The sequence below is a fragment of the Rhinoraja longicauda genome, chromosome 27 (assembly GCF_053455715.1).
Source record: "Rhinoraja longicauda isolate Sanriku21f chromosome 27, sRhiLon1.1, whole genome shotgun sequence".
Classification (NCBI taxonomy): Eukaryota; Metazoa; Chordata; class Chondrichthyes; order Rajiformes; family Arhynchobatidae; genus Rhinoraja; species Rhinoraja longicauda.
The window spans coordinates 25,108,758-25,126,203 of NC_135979.1; the positions used below are offsets into that span (position 1 = coordinate 25,108,758).

The 17,446-nt window shown below is 47.9% G+C and overlaps 1 protein-coding gene across 1 annotated transcript in view; it reads left to right on the top strand.

The window, feature by feature from the left end:
- Positions 1 to 4,679: 4,679 nt before the first annotated feature.
- The window catches only part of LOC144606898 (mitogen-activated protein kinase kinase kinase 5-like), a 135,809-nt gene continuing 123,042 nt past the window's right edge, over positions 4,680 to 17,446 (top strand). The window contains exon 1 of the mRNA XM_078423371.1: positions 4,680 to 5,088. Coding sequence (XP_078279497.1) covers positions 4,740 to 5,088 — 349 coding nt within the window. The 5' untranslated portion in view covers positions 4,680 to 4,739. The remainder of the gene's footprint in view (positions 5,089 to 17,446) is intronic.

The window sequence follows — 17,446 nt, forward strand, 5'->3', positions numbered from 1 at the left end:
GAAACATCATATAGTATCCTTGGTGCCACCCTTGAAGAATCCAAACAGACCAAGTATCTTGGCATCAAATTACAGAACGATCTACGTTGGAATGGTCAGACTCATCATGAAACGGTGAAAGCAACAGGTGTCCTAAAGTTTCTGAGACGCAACGTTTATCATTGTTCAACTTCTATCAAGGAGAAGTTATACTTCACCCTTGTTAGACCACATTTGGACAACGCAGTTGCAGCATGGGACCCATACACAAATAGAAACATTTCTTCCATCGAACGTGTCCAAAGACAGGCAGCTCGTTTCGTTACAAATACCGCAGAGAAGCGAGTGTTACCGAACTTCTAAATTCATTGGGGTGGAACCTGCTCCAAGACAGACGTAAAGCCCACCGTTTGACCTGTTCTTACAAAATGCTAAATGGTCAGCTCAACATAGATTACCACATCTACACCAAACCCAAACCTAGCAGGAGTGGACGAGGGCATTCAATTCAATTCGAGATACCAGCTACCAAGACAGATGGGTGCAGCAATTCATTCTTCCCTCGCACAATTAAAGCATGGAATAGTCTTCACCCTACTAACCACTGTGTTTAAGAAGCATTTCAACTGCCGCCTCCTGAGCGCTGATCATTTCTCCAGTTTCGAGGTGCAACTAATTAAAGTAGGCCTAGCCTATCCCCTCTTAATTGTTCTTGTGTATCGCCCACCAAAAATGCATAAGGACTTCATCACTCAATTTGCTGATCTGATTTCTAGCATTTTGCCCAAATTTGACCGGATCATGATTCTTGGTGACTTTAACATTCATGTTTGCTGTCCCACTAAGCCTCTTGTGAGTGAATTTATGCACCTGGTTGAGTCCTTCAATCTGACTCTTCACACCACGGGACCCACTCACAAGTTAGGCCATACTCTCGACCTAGTGTTATCGTCCGGATTCCCAATCTACAACATTGAAACTACTGAGGCCTGCCTATCGTACCACAGCGCTATCATTTTTGACGCATCTCTGCCTTTATCTCCCGCAAAATCTCATCTCCCTGTTCGTTACTCCCGCGACATAAATTCATTGACTGCCAGTAAATTCTCCGAGGCTCTCACAGCTGCCCCCAACATCTGCACTATTGAGGCTTCTCCCCCCCCCATCTCAGCACTGAAGATCTCACCTCTTTATTTAATATCACTTGCTCTTCCATCCTGGATTCTATCGCTCCCCTTAAAATGAAAAAGCCTAAGCCCAAAGGTCGGCCTTGGCTCAATGACACCACCAAAGCCCTAAGAAGGGAGTGCAGAAAATCAGAACGGAGGTGGAAATGTGACAAGTTTCAAATTTCCTTCGAAATTCTGAGAAACAATCTTCTCAAATACCAGGAAGCAGTAAAGTCTGCTAGAGCACAATACTTCTCCGACCTATCTCCAAAAACTCTCATAACTCCAAGGTCCTATTTAGCACAATTACCTCTGTCATATGTCCCGCCCCCAGTACCAGCTTAGTTGGGTCCCCTGCTAAGTGCGAAGAATTCGCTAAATTTTTCACCAGCAAAGTTGAGAACATTAGAATGAACATTTCCCCTCCCACCCGTGACCTAGCTGTCTCACTAGTCTGTTCATCTAAATTGGACTGTTTCCAACCCGTCACTCTATCCTCCCTTGCAAAGCTTGTCTCCGCTATGAAACCTGCAACCTGCCCCCTTGATCCTGCCCCCACTGCCCTTCTGAAGGATGTCATTGCAATAGCCGGTCCCAGCATCCTCTCTATTATCAACAGTTCTCTGGCCACTGGCACTGTTCCAACCTGTTTCAAGCACGCGGTGGTCCAGCCCCTACTGAAAAAACCTAACCTAGACCTCACCTTGCCTAGCAACTACAGACCCATTTCCAAACTGCCATTCCTGTCAAAAGTCCTTGAAAAGGCAATTCTAAACCAATTAGTGCCCTACCTACACCAAAACACCATCCTGGAAAGTTTCCAGTCAGGTTTCAGAGCCCACCACAGCACAGAGTCTGCCTTGTTGAAGGTACACAACGACCTGCTTCTCGCCATCGACACTGGCGACTGTGCAATCCTGCTCCTTCTCAACCTCAGCGCAGCATTCGATACAGTGGACCACACCATCCTTATTGACCGTCTCCGGTACGCGGTTGGCATTGATGGCACTGCCCTGAGCTGGTTCGTTTCCTACCTCAAAGATAGGAGTTTCGCCATCAACATAGGCAGTTATTCCTCTGCTCCAGCTAGCCTCTCCTGCGGAGTTCCACAAGGCTCCATCCTAGGCCCCATTCTCTTCTCTCTATACATGCTCCCCCTCGGCCAAATCATTCAAAGGCACGGCATTTCTTTCCACTGCTATGCCGATGACACTCAGCTTTACCTCCCCCTGAAACCCAACAACCAGTCAAATTTAAACAGCCTCTTACACTGCCTTGAGGACATAAAATGTTGGATGGCACAGAACTTCCTCCAATTAAACGAGAGCAAGTCTGAGGTCATCCTATTCGGCCCCCCCCCCCCCGACTCCATCAAATCGATAACAGGCAGTCTTGGAAGCCTATCCTGCCTAGTCAAACCGCATGTCAAAAACCTCGGCGTGATATTTGACTCTGCATTAAAATTTGACAAGCAAGTCAACGCTGTGGTAAAAGCCAGCTTCTTCCAACTTCGTACCATAGCTAAAATCAAACCTTTCCTCCAATTCGACGACACTGAAAAAATCATTCACGCTTTCATTTCCTCCTGCCTAGACTACTGCAACTCCCTATACACTGGGATCAGCCAATCTTCCCTGTCCTGCCTGCAACTGGTCCAAAACGCCGCAGCGAGACTCCTGACGGGTACCCGTAAAAGGGACCACATCACGCCGATTCTGGCCTCTCTCCACTGGCTCCCTGTACGGTACAGAATTAACTTCAAGCTCCTCCTATTCACATATAAAGCCCTAAATGGACATTCCCCCCCCACATCAAAAATCTTCTAACCCACCTCTCTAACTCCAGGTCCCTCAGGTCGGCCGACTTGGGGCTACTCACTATCTCACGGTCTAGGCTTAAGCTCAGGGGTGACCGCGCTTTTGCGGTTGCAGCTCCTAGACTGTGGAACAGCATCCCTCTCCCCATCAGAACTGCCCCCTCCATCGACTCCTTTAAGTCCAGGCTCAAAACCTATTTCTACTCCCTGGCGTTTGAGGCTCATTGAGGAGGCGCTGTGAACTGTTTTGTATGTGCTGTTATGTTTGCGTGCTACTGTATGTTTCATTTTTTCCTTAGTACCTAATCAGATGTACAGCACTTTGGTCAATGTGGGTTGTTTTTAAATGTGCTATACAAATAAAATTGACTTGACTTGACTATAGTTACTCAACCAGTCGCAACTACATTTAAAGCAGCTCTTCTTCTCCAAGAAGCCCTTCTTGCTTAAGTCCATACTCCGCCACCTCCAGTTTAAATTCCATTTGGAATATTTTGGAGGACCAAGAACCAAGGACCAATAATCACTGGGTGTGTGGTGAAGTAGACAATAGACAATAGGTGCAGGAGGAGGCCATTCGGCCCTTTGAGCCAGCACTGCCATTCAATGTGATCATGGCTGATCATTCTCAATCAGTACCCTGTTCCTGCCTTCTCCCCATACCCCCTGACTCCGCTATCCTTAAGAGCTCTATCTAGCTCTCTCTTGAATGCATTCAGAGAATTGGCCTCCACTGCCTTCTGAGGCAGAGAATTCCACAGATTCACAACTCTCTGACTGAAAAAGTTTTTCCTCATCTCCGTTCTAAATTGCCTACCCCTTATTCTTAAACTGTGACCCCTTGTTCTGGATTGCCCCAACATTGGGAACATGTTTCCTGCCTCTAACGTGTCCAACCCCTTAATAATCTTATACGTTTCGATAATATCTCCTCTCAAATGGAGACACTGAGGGGGGAGCAGTGCAGTGGGTGAGAATGGTGAAAGTGTTGATGGAGTGATTGTGGCTGGATAGTGTGGGACTCTGGGGAGCTGCGGGAAGGGTTGTGGTGAAGGGTGCGTTGCGGGAGGGGTTTGCGGGTGAGGGTTCGTGCAGGACCTTGATGGGTTGAGGGGGGTTGAGGGGTGCATTAAGGAAGGAGGGTTGATGATGGGGTTCACAGCACTGGATAGGCTATTGAGGGTGGGGGAGGGGATGTGGGTGGAGAATGGGTTGAGGGGAGGGACGGAGTAGAGGGTGAGAGGGTTTAGCGTGCTGGGTGGGTTGAAGGGCTGGTAGGGTGAGAGGCTGCAGGATGTGTTGAGAGAGGGGTGCGGCCAAGTATCCCACTGCCTTCCCCTCCTGGGACAGGGGGCGGTGCAAGAGCCGCACCTGGGACAGTGGGAGGAGGGAGGGAGGGAGGGGGGGAGGAGGAGGGAGGGGGGGAGGAGGGAGGGAGGGAGGGGAGGGAGAGAGAGTGGGAGGAAGGGAGGGAGGGAGAGAGAGTGGGAGGGGAGGGAGAGAGAGTGGGAGGGAGGGAGAGAGAGTGGGAGGGAGGGAGAGAGAGTGGGAGGGAGGGAGAGAGAGTGGGAGGGAGGGAGAGAGAGTGGGAGGGAGAGTGGGAGGAGGGAGGGACAGTGGGAGGAGAGAGAAGGGAGTGTGTGAGAGTGAGAGTGATTGGGAGGAGGGAGGAGAGAGAGAGAGAGAGAGAGTACGTGGGAGGAGAGGTGTGAGTGAGGATCGCGGTGCGGGCAGCGCGGAGTTGCTGGGAGAGGCGAGGCGAGGCGAGGCGGGCGATGAGCGTTGAGCAGCGCGGGTCCAGTCGGGGGTCCAGTCGGCGGGGCAGTGCGGTGGGCGGTGCGGACCCGGCCGGCCGGGCGCCATCGGTGTCGGCGGGCAGTTACTGGCAGGACCCGCTGGCCATCGACATCAGCCGCAGCGCCCTGCCCGTCCCCAAGGTCCGCAGCCGGGCGGTCCAAGCCGTCTACGTGGTCAATGAGACGGCGAGCCCGCAGTCAGAGGACAGCCCGCACTTGCGCTGCCTCCGGGAGGCGTGTGTGGATGCTGGCGCCGAGCTCCACACTGTGCCCGTCGGCCGCCTGGTGCTGGGCGAGACGGGAACCCTGGACTGCTTCTACAACGCAGGTCAGCGCCCTGTCCTCCCCTCTCCTGTCCTCTCCTGTCCTCCCCTCTCCTGCCCTCCCCTCCCCTCTCCTCTCCTGTCCTCTCCTGTCCTCCCCTCTCCTGCCCTCCCCTCTCCTCCCCTCTCCTCTCCTGTCCTCCCCTCTCCTCCCCTCCCCTCTCCTGTCCTGTCCTCCCCTCCCCTCTCCTGTCCTGTCCTCCCCTGTCCTGCCAGTTGCATTCGGGTTCGGGATACTCCTTCAAGTTCTTACTCTTACTTGAACAAGTTTTACACATTGCTACATATTCTGTCAGTTCAATACCCTACATTCACCCCGATTACCTGTCTTACTGGTACAAGTTGTACGAATTATCCCCTTTAGTTCTATGGAGTTCCCTTCTTAATGCCCCATATTCTGCCACTTGCCCCTCTTCCTCCTGCACGTTCTGCCACTTGCCCCTCTTTGTGCTACAAATTCTACCTGTTCCCCCTCCTTAATGCTCCATGTCCTACCAATTGCCCCTTTTGTACATTCTACCAATTTCCCCCTTTCGTGGTCCACATTCCTGGTACCCATCCAAGTGCCCCATGTACTACCCATTGCCTCCACCTTACTGGTAAGCTTTTTTGAAATGCCCCCTTGCAGATCCAGATTCTAGCAGTTCCCCGTTCCATTGCCCCATGTTCTGCCAGCCTGGCCCCAGCTCTATCAGTTGGCACATTTTCCTATTACCTCTCCTCCGGGCCAATGTTCTACTAATTTCTCCTTTGACTGGTCGATGCTTTATCGTTGGTTTTCTGGATGTTGCATGCTCTGTCAACTGCCCCTCTTGCAGGTTTGTTTGTGTTCTATCAGGTACACCCAACTTGCTGCCTTATTCCTCATTACAATTTTTTTTGCACAACATATATTGAAGCAAAGAAGCATGACTTTTGTGGCAGTAGCTTACCGTGAGATGGAGGTGGCAAAAGCTCCACTCTCCACGACCTTGGATACCCTGCATAATTGCTGTTATAGAGGGGAGGGGGTGGTGGAGCCCCCAGTCACTGCTGTGCAGAGGGTGAAACCTCCATGCGGTAGTCTGTTGGAACACTGTGGCAGCAAGGTGAACAGCAACATTTCCACCCTTCCCCCATATTGCAGCTTTGAGCTTGGCATATTGGCTAGTGGTGACCAGCCGACATCTTAAAGGGTGAAAGAAATTTGGAGGACTCCAAGAGGAGAATTCCAGTGTTTTGAATCTCGCTGGTCATTCAGCGCTGCCCAAAACCGAGCTATTATATCTGGGAATGTGTGGAAGTCAGAATTAAGAATTGCAAATACGTCAATAGACAATAGGTGCAGGAGGAGGCCATTTGGCCCTTCGAGCCAGCAACCCCTTGGAGTCCTCCAAATTTGTCGGACTAGAGGTCTGGAAGCACATGGGGAAAAAGGACAAATAATTTTGTAAAGAAGGTGGAGACTCAACGAACTGCAGATGCTAGAATTTTGAGCAAAACACAAAGTGTTGGAGGAACTCAGCGGGCCAGGTGGCATCAATGGAGGGAATGCTCACAAAATGTTTTGGGTCGGGACACTTCAGACTGATTGTAAAAGGGGGAAGGAAGCTAGAAAAGTGGTGGTGAATGACAGTGAGATGACATGACAATATTAATGCACGGTCAAAATGCCTCCCACGTCTATGTGGTTCGAAGCTTATTTGGAGGCTGTAGTGTTTAATTAGTATAAGAAAATAACTGCAGATGCTGGTACAAATCGAAGGTATTTATTCACAAAATGCTGGAGTAACTCAGCAGGTCGGGCAGCATCTGGGGAGAGAAGGAATGGGTGACGTTTCGGGTTGAAGAAGTGTCTCGACCCGAAACGTCACCCATTCCTTCTCTCCCGAGATGCTGCCCGACTTGTAGTGTTTAATTGCCTGATGGTTGTTGGGAAGTAGCTGCTCCTGAACCTGGATGTTACAGTTTTCAGACTCCTGTAAGGTCTTCCTGATGGCAGGGGTGAAATGAGAGTGTGGCCAGGATGGATGTGGGTCTCTGATGATGCTGGCTGCCTTTTTGAGGCAGTGACTCCTGTAGATCCCATCGATAGTGGGGAGGTCAGTAGCCGTGATGGACTGGGCAGTGTTCACCATTTTTTTGCAAAAGGGAAAAGCAAAAAGGGGGTAAAAGGGAAAAGGATGACTCGGGGATGGGAGATGAGTGCACAAAGATGGGGAAAGGAGTAGGGAGACTGGGGGCGAGGTGGGAGACGATGGGAAAAATGGGCGCGCAGCAGAGATGGGGGGTACAGGAAAGAAAGAGGGGGAAGTATTTCTCTGCGTTGTTATGTGAAGTAGGTGTCGCTTTAATGGTATACAACTGTAGATGTGTCAGATAGACACAAAATGCCGGTGTAACTCAGCAGGACAGGCAGCATGACTGGAGAGAAGGAGTGGGTGAGGTTTCATCGGAGACCCTTCGACAGACACAAATGTGTCAGCACAGGATGCAAGGATGTTGCAAATTAGGGCACGGCGGCAAAGAAGGGGAGATTGGGAGGATTGCACAGGTCCCTGGTTAACAGAGATACTTTGTGGATTTCAACAGCAGAGGTGAGGTCGGATGATATCACAAGGAAATCAATAACTGTAATGATGGCGCAGTTCTGCGTTCCAAAGCTACCTGACCCACCTTCATGTCGAGTTCCGTTTCGGGCAGTTGTCAGCGTGAGTGATGGATTTGATCACGAAAAGTTCCAACTATCTTCAAAGGTCACCCGAAACGTCAAAAAGCAGAGCTGATTTATTGGTTGACAAAGAATGACATTGTTTACCACTGTACTGTAACACAAGCCAGGTATATTATCTGCTGTGATACTTCAATCAAATGCATGAAGAATGACATACCTTGGCACTGACTAGGGCCTTTTCTTCAGTCTTATTTTACTTATTTTACTTATTTTCAAGATATTCAAGCTGCTCAGCTGAGGGCAGTGGTACTGTAATTCCTCCTTGTGGAAGTCTTGGTTAATGGTCTGTGTTTTGTCCTTCGTCTATGAACAAACGTATCCCATTTCAGAGGCTTGGCAAACCCTCCCTGTCCTATCACTTCTACCCATTAATCACAAATGAAGCTGAATTCCAACCAAGTTCTATTTGATTCGTTTATGTGGTTGCCACCTTTCCTTTGCTTCGCTTTACTCATGTATTGTCTGCGTGTCCTACCTCAACTAATTTCACTCTGGGCGCCATTGACTTGAACACCTAAACTGTCTAAAACACAGTTGTGTTTTCCTTTAGCTGTCTCCCAGCTAGCATGAGGTGTTTATCACATATACCCAGAGAAGTATGACGTGCTCTTATTTCCCTGGTAACACCTTGATCATTACTATTACCGTGTGTAGATAATATTCCAGTCCAATGAATACCTTAACTTTTCTAACCACTACCAATGAATGTATAGACTACACACAAGGAACTGCAGATGCTGCAATATTGAGTGAAACGCAAAGTACTGGAGAAACTCAGCGGGTCAGGCAGCATCTGCGGGGGGACTGTATCGGCAATGTTTTGGGTCAGGACCATTGTTCAGACTGATCGTAATAGGCCAGGATACAGGTGAGGGGGGTTCGATTGGCAGATGTGGTGCAAGTATCAAAGGCTGGCAGTGGAATGGAAACAAAAGGGTGTCAGATAAGGAGAGAAGAGGGTGATGTGTAGGTATAAAGGTGGGAGACAATAGGTAAGGATAGTGGCAGAAATGGGTGCATACACCAGAGTGGCAAGGAGTGTGGGCACAGGAAAGGGAGAGGAGGTAGCGGGAGTATTATTTGCCAGGCTTTTCCCTGCCCTCATCTCTCTTTTCCAGTATTCCTCCCCTTACTACAATCAATCTGAAGAAGGGTCCCGACCTGAAAAGCCACTTGTCCATTCCCTCCACGGATGCCGCCTGACCCACTGTATGTTTAAATCTATGATAGACACAAAATGCTGTCATATGTTGAAAGACTGGAGCGACTAGGCTTGTATACACTGGAATTTAGAAGGATGAGAGGGGATCTTATCGAAACGTATAAGATTATTAAGGGGTTGGACACGTTAGAGGCAGGAAACATATTCCCAATGTTGGGGGAGTCCAGAACCAGGGGCCACAGTTTAAGAATAAGGGGTAGGCCATTTAGAACTGACATGAGGAAAAACTTTTTTAGTCAGAGAGTTGTGAACCTGTGGAATTCTCTGCCTCAGAGGGCAGTGGAGGCCAATTCTCTGAATACATTCAAGAGAGAGCTAGATAGAGCTCTTAAGGATAGCGGAGTCAGGGGGTATGGGGAGAAAGCAGGAACAGGGTACTGATTGAGAATGATCAGCCATGATCACATTGAATGGCTGTGCTGGCTCGAAGGGCCGATTGGCCTACTCCTGCACCTATTGTCTATTGTCTATTGTCTAACTCAGTGGGACAGGCAACATCTCTGGAGAAGGAATGGGTAACGTTTTGGGTCGAGACCCTTCTTCAGACTGATATCAGGGGAGTGGGTGGAACTGAGATAGAATGTAGAAAGAGATAGAATAGATCTATGATCTACCTATTCAACATTTTTGTCTTGTACCTAATTTCAACATTTTCTCCACCTTGAGAACATGAAATGATCAGCTATGATCATATTGAATGGCGGTGCTGGCTCGAAGGGCTGAATGGCCTACCCCTGCACCTATGTTTCTATTTAACACATGTTACCACTGGCCAATTTGCGCATATGTGGGTTAAGTGCTGTTACCTCTAGCTCTCCCCGTTGATGAACTATACTCTGCAAGGGCCAGGAATCGAGCGGGCAAGATCATCTCTGACCCCTCTCACCCTGGCCACAAAATCTTTGAAGCACTTCCCTCTGGAAGGCGACTCTGGACTGTCAAAGCAGCCACAGCCAGACATAAAAACAGCTTTTTTCCACGAGTGGTAGTTCTACTCAATAACCAAAGTCTGTAGTCTCTTTTTTGCTCTGTTTTATTTTCACCCACATGTTGAGACCATAATGTTATACCCTTATTGTTTTGATGTGGTTATGCTTTATTCTTAATTTGTGTTGTCATTTGTGAGCGGAGCACCAAGGCACATTCCTTGTTTATGCACATACTTGGCCAATAAACGTATTCATTCATTCATAATCAGGCACCCTAAATAACGCACTGGAATAGTTCCGATGATTAAGTCAAGTGCTCGGGCGACAATGAAGTGTGGTGCCGTCATCCGTAACTACCCAGTTTGATCAACATGTGCAATGATTCAAACCTTTACAGTTCTCCTGATTTCCTATCTTCCTTTTCGATCTTTTCATCCTATTGGGTCATCCCCGATCAAAATTTAGGTTGTCCTGATCAAAGTGTTTCTTGGAGAACTGGCCACAGTCAAGAGGTTCTGCTCTGGGCTTCGCATTGCATATTTTTCTCTTCCCATGTTTCCTCTACACGTCGACCTTGATTGCTTGCTGCAAAACCCTTCATTCTCCACACCAGCTGCTGGAACATTGTGGGAAACAGACCACAGAGGAAAGGCACCGACCGGATAGGAAAGGCACGTCCATGACATGTCATTCCAAATGTAAAAACCTCCTGGTTTTGTTGCAATTCAGTTAAAACTCGATTCTTTCATATACAGTAGCTCTTTGGACTGCACTCTCTTTTCTGATCCAAACTTGATCATTTTCTTGCTGGAACTTGTTTTGGAAAATAACATATAATCCAGCATGTCTTTAGACCAAGGCTCTTGAAGGAAAATTCTTCAATTCAAATTGCCTTGTCATATGACACATGTAGAGCAGTTCTCCTGCCACACAGTTTGTGTTTGAAGAAGGGTCTCGACCCGAAACGTCACCCATTCCTTCTCTCCTGAGATGCTGCCTGACCCGCTGAGTTACTGTGAATAAATACGTTCGATTTGTACCAGCATCTGCAGTTATTTACTTACACCACCTTTTGTGTTTCCAGTTCATTAATGCCTCAAGACCTTTAAAAGAAAAGCTATATTTGTCGTGGCCCTGTTTAGCAGTTAATTTGTCACCAGAGAAAAACATTAATTCTTTGCAATTTTTAACTCAATTTTTTCTCAACTTAAGAATGAGTAAAACCTTCAACTATGCCAACATGCTAAATCTGTTTTTTCATCATTTGTCATTTCTTAATTCATGTTACCCGGAATTGGAAATTCTTGTATAACTTATAGCAGTAACTAATTATACAAGACCAACGTGTAATTCATGTCCTTTTATTTTTCCCAATTTCAATTCAGATTGATATTAACTCCAAAGACGTACAGGTATGTAGGTTAATTGGCTGGGTAAATGTAAAAATTGTCCCTAGTGGGTGTAGGATAGTGTTAATGTACGGGGATCACTGGGCGGCACGGACTTGGAGGGCCGAAAAGGCCTGTTTCCGGCTGTAGATATATGATATGATATGATTTATGATCTGACAAAAGGACACATGAAAGAAACTTTGGCTCAGAGCGACTGATTACTTGCCTGTAAACAAATGCAGTCTGCTGCAAATCTCCACAGCTGCATGGGTTCTGGTGGATAACTGAGAAAAGCTGGAGAAAATTAACGACCATGATCTGACAATAGACATTAGGTGCAGGAGGAGGCCATTCGGCCCTTCGAGCCAGCCATTCAATGTGATCATGGCTGATCATTCTCAATCAGTACCCCGTTCCTGCCTTCTCCCCATACCCCCTGACTCCACTATCCTTAAGAGCTCTATCTAGCTCTCTCTTGAATGCATTCAGAGAATTGGCCTCCACTGCCTTCTGAGGCAGAGAATTCCACAGATTCACAACTCTCTGACTGAGATCTGTTGTAATATAAAGAGCTGGAGACAGGGAAAACCTTTAGGGCTGAAACAATTACTTTGAAATCTGACCTTTTCCAAAGCTACACCTTATCTCTTAAAAAATTTAGAATTCTTCACAGCTGTCAAGAAGTTCCTTGTTGACAAAAAAAGCCTGCCTGTACCTGCAATTAAAGATTTTAGCTTTTTAGTTTAGATATTCAGTGCCGAAAAAGGCCCCTCGGCCACTGAATCCGTGCCACCCAGTGAGCCCCGCACACTAACACATCCTACACGCCAAGGATAATTTTTACAATTTTACCAAGCCAATTAGCCTCCAAAACTGTATGTCTTTGGAGTGTGGGAGGAAACCGGAGCTCCCGGAGAAAACGCACGCAGGTCACGGGGAGAACGTACAAACTCTGTACAGACAGCTCCAGACAGCAGGAGCTTTACCATGCATCACTGTGCCACCAGTTACATCAGGATAGCACAGTGACACAGCTGGCAGAGCTGCTGTCTCATGGTGCCAGGGACGTGGATTTGATCCTGACCCCGGGTGCTGTCTGTGTGGAGTTTGTACTTTCTCCCTGTGACTGAGTTGTTTTTTTCCAGGTGCTACAGTTTTCTCCCACATCCAAAAGGACACGCAGGTTTTTAGGTTAATTGGCCTCTGAAAATTGCTCCTTGAGTGTAGGGAGTGGATATGATAGTGGGATCACAGAGAACTAGTGTGAACAAGTGATTGATGGTCAGCATGGACTCAGTGGGCCGAAGGGCCTGTTTTTCCATGCTGTACCTTTCAATCAATCACAATGTCTCGCACGACTAAATGCAAAAATAAATTACGAAAAGAAAATGTTCCTTCAGAGAACTTAAAAACATGAATTAATGAAACGGTTCAGGATCGCAAAACATTTGCCAAACTTTACGAACTGCTGCAGTCATGAGCCAATGAATGATACCATTTAAATCGCTTCCAAATTAAAACGCATCCAAAGCACACAAGGGAAACACACAAAGGGATCATTTCCTGCAATAACAATAATAGTTGATTAACAGCTTTCATCTCTGAGCAGACTGATATTGAACACACACAGCTGACACCTTTTAAGCAATCATATAGTTTCCAAATATTGTGATGCGTTATCACATCCTGAATCTAGACTTGCTTTCACTGAATCAGTGGCTTCTGTGCAGTTCCATTTTAGATATTGAAGGTGTTACGATAATTTGGATAAAGTCTCTGCACTTGCTTCAGAGTTTGTTTGCACTGGTGGTAGGTCTCCAGGCAGGGATCTGCTTGGTACTTGGTATTCAGAGGGACTTTATGAAAGCCAATACTCTCCATTGGAGACACAAGGAACTGTGGGTGCTGGAATTATGATCAAAACCCAAAGTGCTGGAGAAAGTCCGGCAAGTCCGGCAGCCTCTGCGGAAGGAATAGACAGACAACATTTTGCGTTGGAGGTATCACAAAAAGCTGGAGTAACTCAGCGGGTCAGGCAGCATCTCAGGAGGGAAGGAATAACTCAGCGGGTCAGGCAGCATCTCAGGAGAGAAGGAATGGGCGACGTTTCAGGTCGAGACCCTTCTTCAGACTGATGTCAGGGGAGGGTGCGGTCCCATCCCCTCCCCTGACATCAGTCTGAAGAAGGGTCGAGACCCAAAATGCCACCCATTCCTTCTCTCCTGAGATGCTGCCCGACCTGCTGAGTTATTCCTTCCCTCCTGAGATGCTGCCTGACCCGCTGAGTTACTCCAGCTTTTTGTGGTACCTTCCATTTGTACCAGCATCAGCAGTTATTTTCCTACACATTTTGCGTTGGGATCAGTCTTGAGAATGACATAGTGGGGAGAAATCTGGAAAGCCGGGGTGATTGGAGATCAGTCTGAAAAAGTGTCCCAATCCGAAACGTCATTTGTACATTCCCTGCTCAGATGCTGCCTGATCGACTGAGTTCCTCCAGCACTTTGTGGTCTGCTCAGGACTCCCACATCTGCAGTGTCTGGTATCTCCGACCTAACATCGGAACTGATCCGTTCTGGATGATGGGTTGCTGTTCCTCCAGCAGCTTCCCAGCGGTTAATTGGAAGAAAACCTTTGAAGAAATGAAGGGCAACTGCTGAATACGCAAGATTTCAAGAGGCTTTAATGAAGTGCTGTATCAAACGTTACTGTGGACGTTAAAAGCTAGAAGCATTAAATACAAATGCAGGTGTTATATTTTTGCTAATTTGTATTAGTGGTTTTTGCTGCCAACTGCAATTTCTGATCCATCATCTCTCAGACCTGGAAGCAAGGAGCTGGAGATGGTGGTTTACAAGAGAAAAAGACACAAAGTGTTAGAGTAACTCAGCGGGTCAGGCAGCATCCCTGGGGAACATGGGTAGATATTTGGGGGGGGGGGGGGGGGGCTAGAAAAGAGGAGTGAAAGGACAAAGCATGACAGGTGATCAGAGGCAAGGGAAGTTTTTACAGGTAGATGTTTGGAGAAATGCCAGAGATGAAAAAAACAATGTGAGACAAAAGGATTGAAGCGTTGTAAATTGTAACGCTAGAGGAAAGAATGTAGATGGAAGGGAAGGGGAGAAATAGGTGTGAGTTCAGGTGGGGCACAGGGAAGGGGGGGGGGAGGAGTAGGAGGGAAAGGGGGTGTGGGGCAGGAAGGGGCATGGTGGAGAGGTTAATTACAATTAGAGAATTCATTGTTCATACCGTTAGGTTGTAACCTACCCAAACAAAATGTGAGGTGTTGTTTTTCAAATTTGCCTCACTCTGGCAATGGTGGAGACCCAGGACAGAAAGGTCAGTATGGGAATGGGAAGGGGAGTTAAACTGGTTTGCCACCGGGAGATCCTGTAGGACTTGGTGGACCGAGTGCAAGAGTTCGGCGAAACGGTCATCGAGCCTCCGCGTGGTCTCGCCGATGTACAGGAGGCCACGTTGGGAACGCCAGACATAGTCGGCGAGGTTAGAGGACATGCACGTGAATCTCTGTCTCACCTGGGCGGCACGGTAGCGCAGCGGTAGAGTTGCTGCTTTACAGCGAATGCAGCGCCGGAGACTCAGGTTCGATCCTGACTACGGGTGCTGCACTGTAAGGAGTTTGTACGTTCTCCCCGTGACCTGCGTGGGTTTTCTCCGAGATCTTCGGTTTCCTCCCACACTCCAAAGACGTACAGGTATGTAGGTTAATTGGCTGGGTAAATGTAAAAATTGTCCCTAGTGGGTGTAGGATAGTGTTAATGTGCGGGGATCACTGGGCGGCACGGACTTGGAGGGCCGAAAAGGCCTGTTTCCGGCTGTATATATATGATGATATGATATGATATGAATGCTGGTGTCCCTAGATGGAAGTGAGAGAGGAGGTGTGGGGACAATATTACATCTGCTGTTCGCAGGGAGGGGGGTCATTGGGTGGGAAGGGATGAGTGAACAGAGTAGTTGTGGAGGGAGCAGTCTCAGAGTAGTTATGGAGGCAGGCAGAAAGGTGTGGAGATGGGAAGATGGGGCTGGTGGTGGGATCACGTTCGAGGTGATGGGAATGTTGGACGATGTGTTGGATGCAGAGGCTGGTGAGGTGAAAGGTGACGGCCAGGGGAAACTGTCCTTAGTCCATCTGGGGGCAGAGCAAGCAAGAGCAGGATTATGGGACATGGAGCGATCCATCTGTGCTAGAAGGGAACACTGGCCCAGTGAGGGGACCCAGGTGAGGGATCCATCTATGGCAGCAGTGGGGAAACGCCATGTTTACTAAAGAAAGAGGCCATCTCGGGTGTCCGAGAATGGAGAGGCATCTTCTTGGCAGCAGATGCGGGCAGAGTCGGAGGAGTTGAGAGCAGGGGTTGGCTCTTTGCCAGAGGCAGGGTGAGAGGAAGTATAGTTCAGATAACTCTGGGAGTTGGGCAGGTTTGTAGTTGACATCAGTCGATAGTCTGTCCGCAAAGATGGAGACGGAGAGATGTCTCCCCCGATCCGTGACCATATCACCCCTGTCCTTTACAAGCTCCACTGGCTCCCCATCCCCCAGAGAATCCAGTACAAAATCCTCCTCATGACCTACAAAGCCCTCCATAACCTGGCCCCATCCTACCTGACTGACCTCCTCCACAGACACACTCCCACCTGCACCCTCCGCTCTGCTGCTGCCAACCTCCTGTCCCCCCCCCATCCGGACCAAACTCAGATCCTGGGGGGACAGGGCTTTCTCCATCGCTGCTCCCACCCTCTGGAACTCACTACCCCAAACCGTCAGAGACTCCTCCTCACTCACCACATTCAAAACATCACTGAAGTCTCACCTGTTCAGCACTGCCTTCAACCACTGACCGTCACCTCACCTTATTTTTCCTTTTCTGTTCGTTTACTTTTTTTTTTCTTTTTTTCTTCTATGTTTTAGTAAACCCTATAAAGCGTCTTTGAGTTTTTAGAAAAGCGCTATACAAATGTGATGCATTATTATTATTATTACAAAAAAGGGGAGGGAAGTGGTGCAGAGATAGTCCAGGTGAATTTGCGGGCAGGGTGGGTTGGTGGTGAAGTTAATTAAATCAAGTTCTGCACGGGTGCAGGAGGCAGCCACGATGCAGTCATTGATGAGGCAGAGTAAGAGTTGGGGACTGGTGCCAGTTATGTGTGTTACAAGGACTGTTCAATGTGACCAATGTAAAGGCAGGCAGAGCTGGAGCTCACGTGAGTGAGTGCCCATGGCTACACCTTTAACTTGGAGAAAATCACTCTCAATACCTTGTCTGTGAGGCAATAGATGAGCATCTTTAACTTGGTTTGGTTGTTCACGGGTAGTACAATGTTCGGCAAAGCCCGAATCTTTGAATCAGCAGGGATTTTGCTTAATCTGGGGCGCTCTAGGCAAAAATCAGAAACATTATTTTGAGAAGCAGCTGACTAAAATCTATTTCAAATTCGCTGTGCTTAACCGAAGATGGACACAAAAAGCTGGAGTAACTCAGCGGGGACAGGCAGCATCTCCGTAGCGGAGGAACGGGTGACGTTTCAGGTCGAGACCCTTCTTCAGACGTTGTGCTTAACCATTGGGCTGTGTAAAATTGCCCCCAGTGTGCAGGGAGTGGATTTGAAAGTGGGATAACATGGAACTACTGTGAACAGGTGACCAGTGTTCAGTGGGACGGAGTATCTGTTTCCATGCGGTATGTTTAAACTCTAAACTAAACCGGCTGGTCATGTGTTAGTTTTGTAGGGCATAGTTAAGTTGATATTTGCGCACTGTACAGTATTAATCTCCTCATTGAAGGAAGATTGTTAATGCAGTTCAGAGAAGGTTTATGAGATGAATACCTGGAATTGGCGCATTGTTTAACGAAGGTTGGGCAGGCTAGGCTGTTATCCACTCTAGTTTAGAGAGTGAGAGAGGACTTGATTGAAACTTAAGAATCGGCAGGAGTTGGGAGGGTGAGTGTAGAGGTGTTTCCTCTGGTGGGAGAATCTAGAATCGAGAGGGGAAGACACTGTTTACAATTAAAAGATATCTCATCTAAGACACCAGACTTTTTCTCTCAGAGGGTAGGAGCTCATGTTTACAAAGGACTGTGGAAG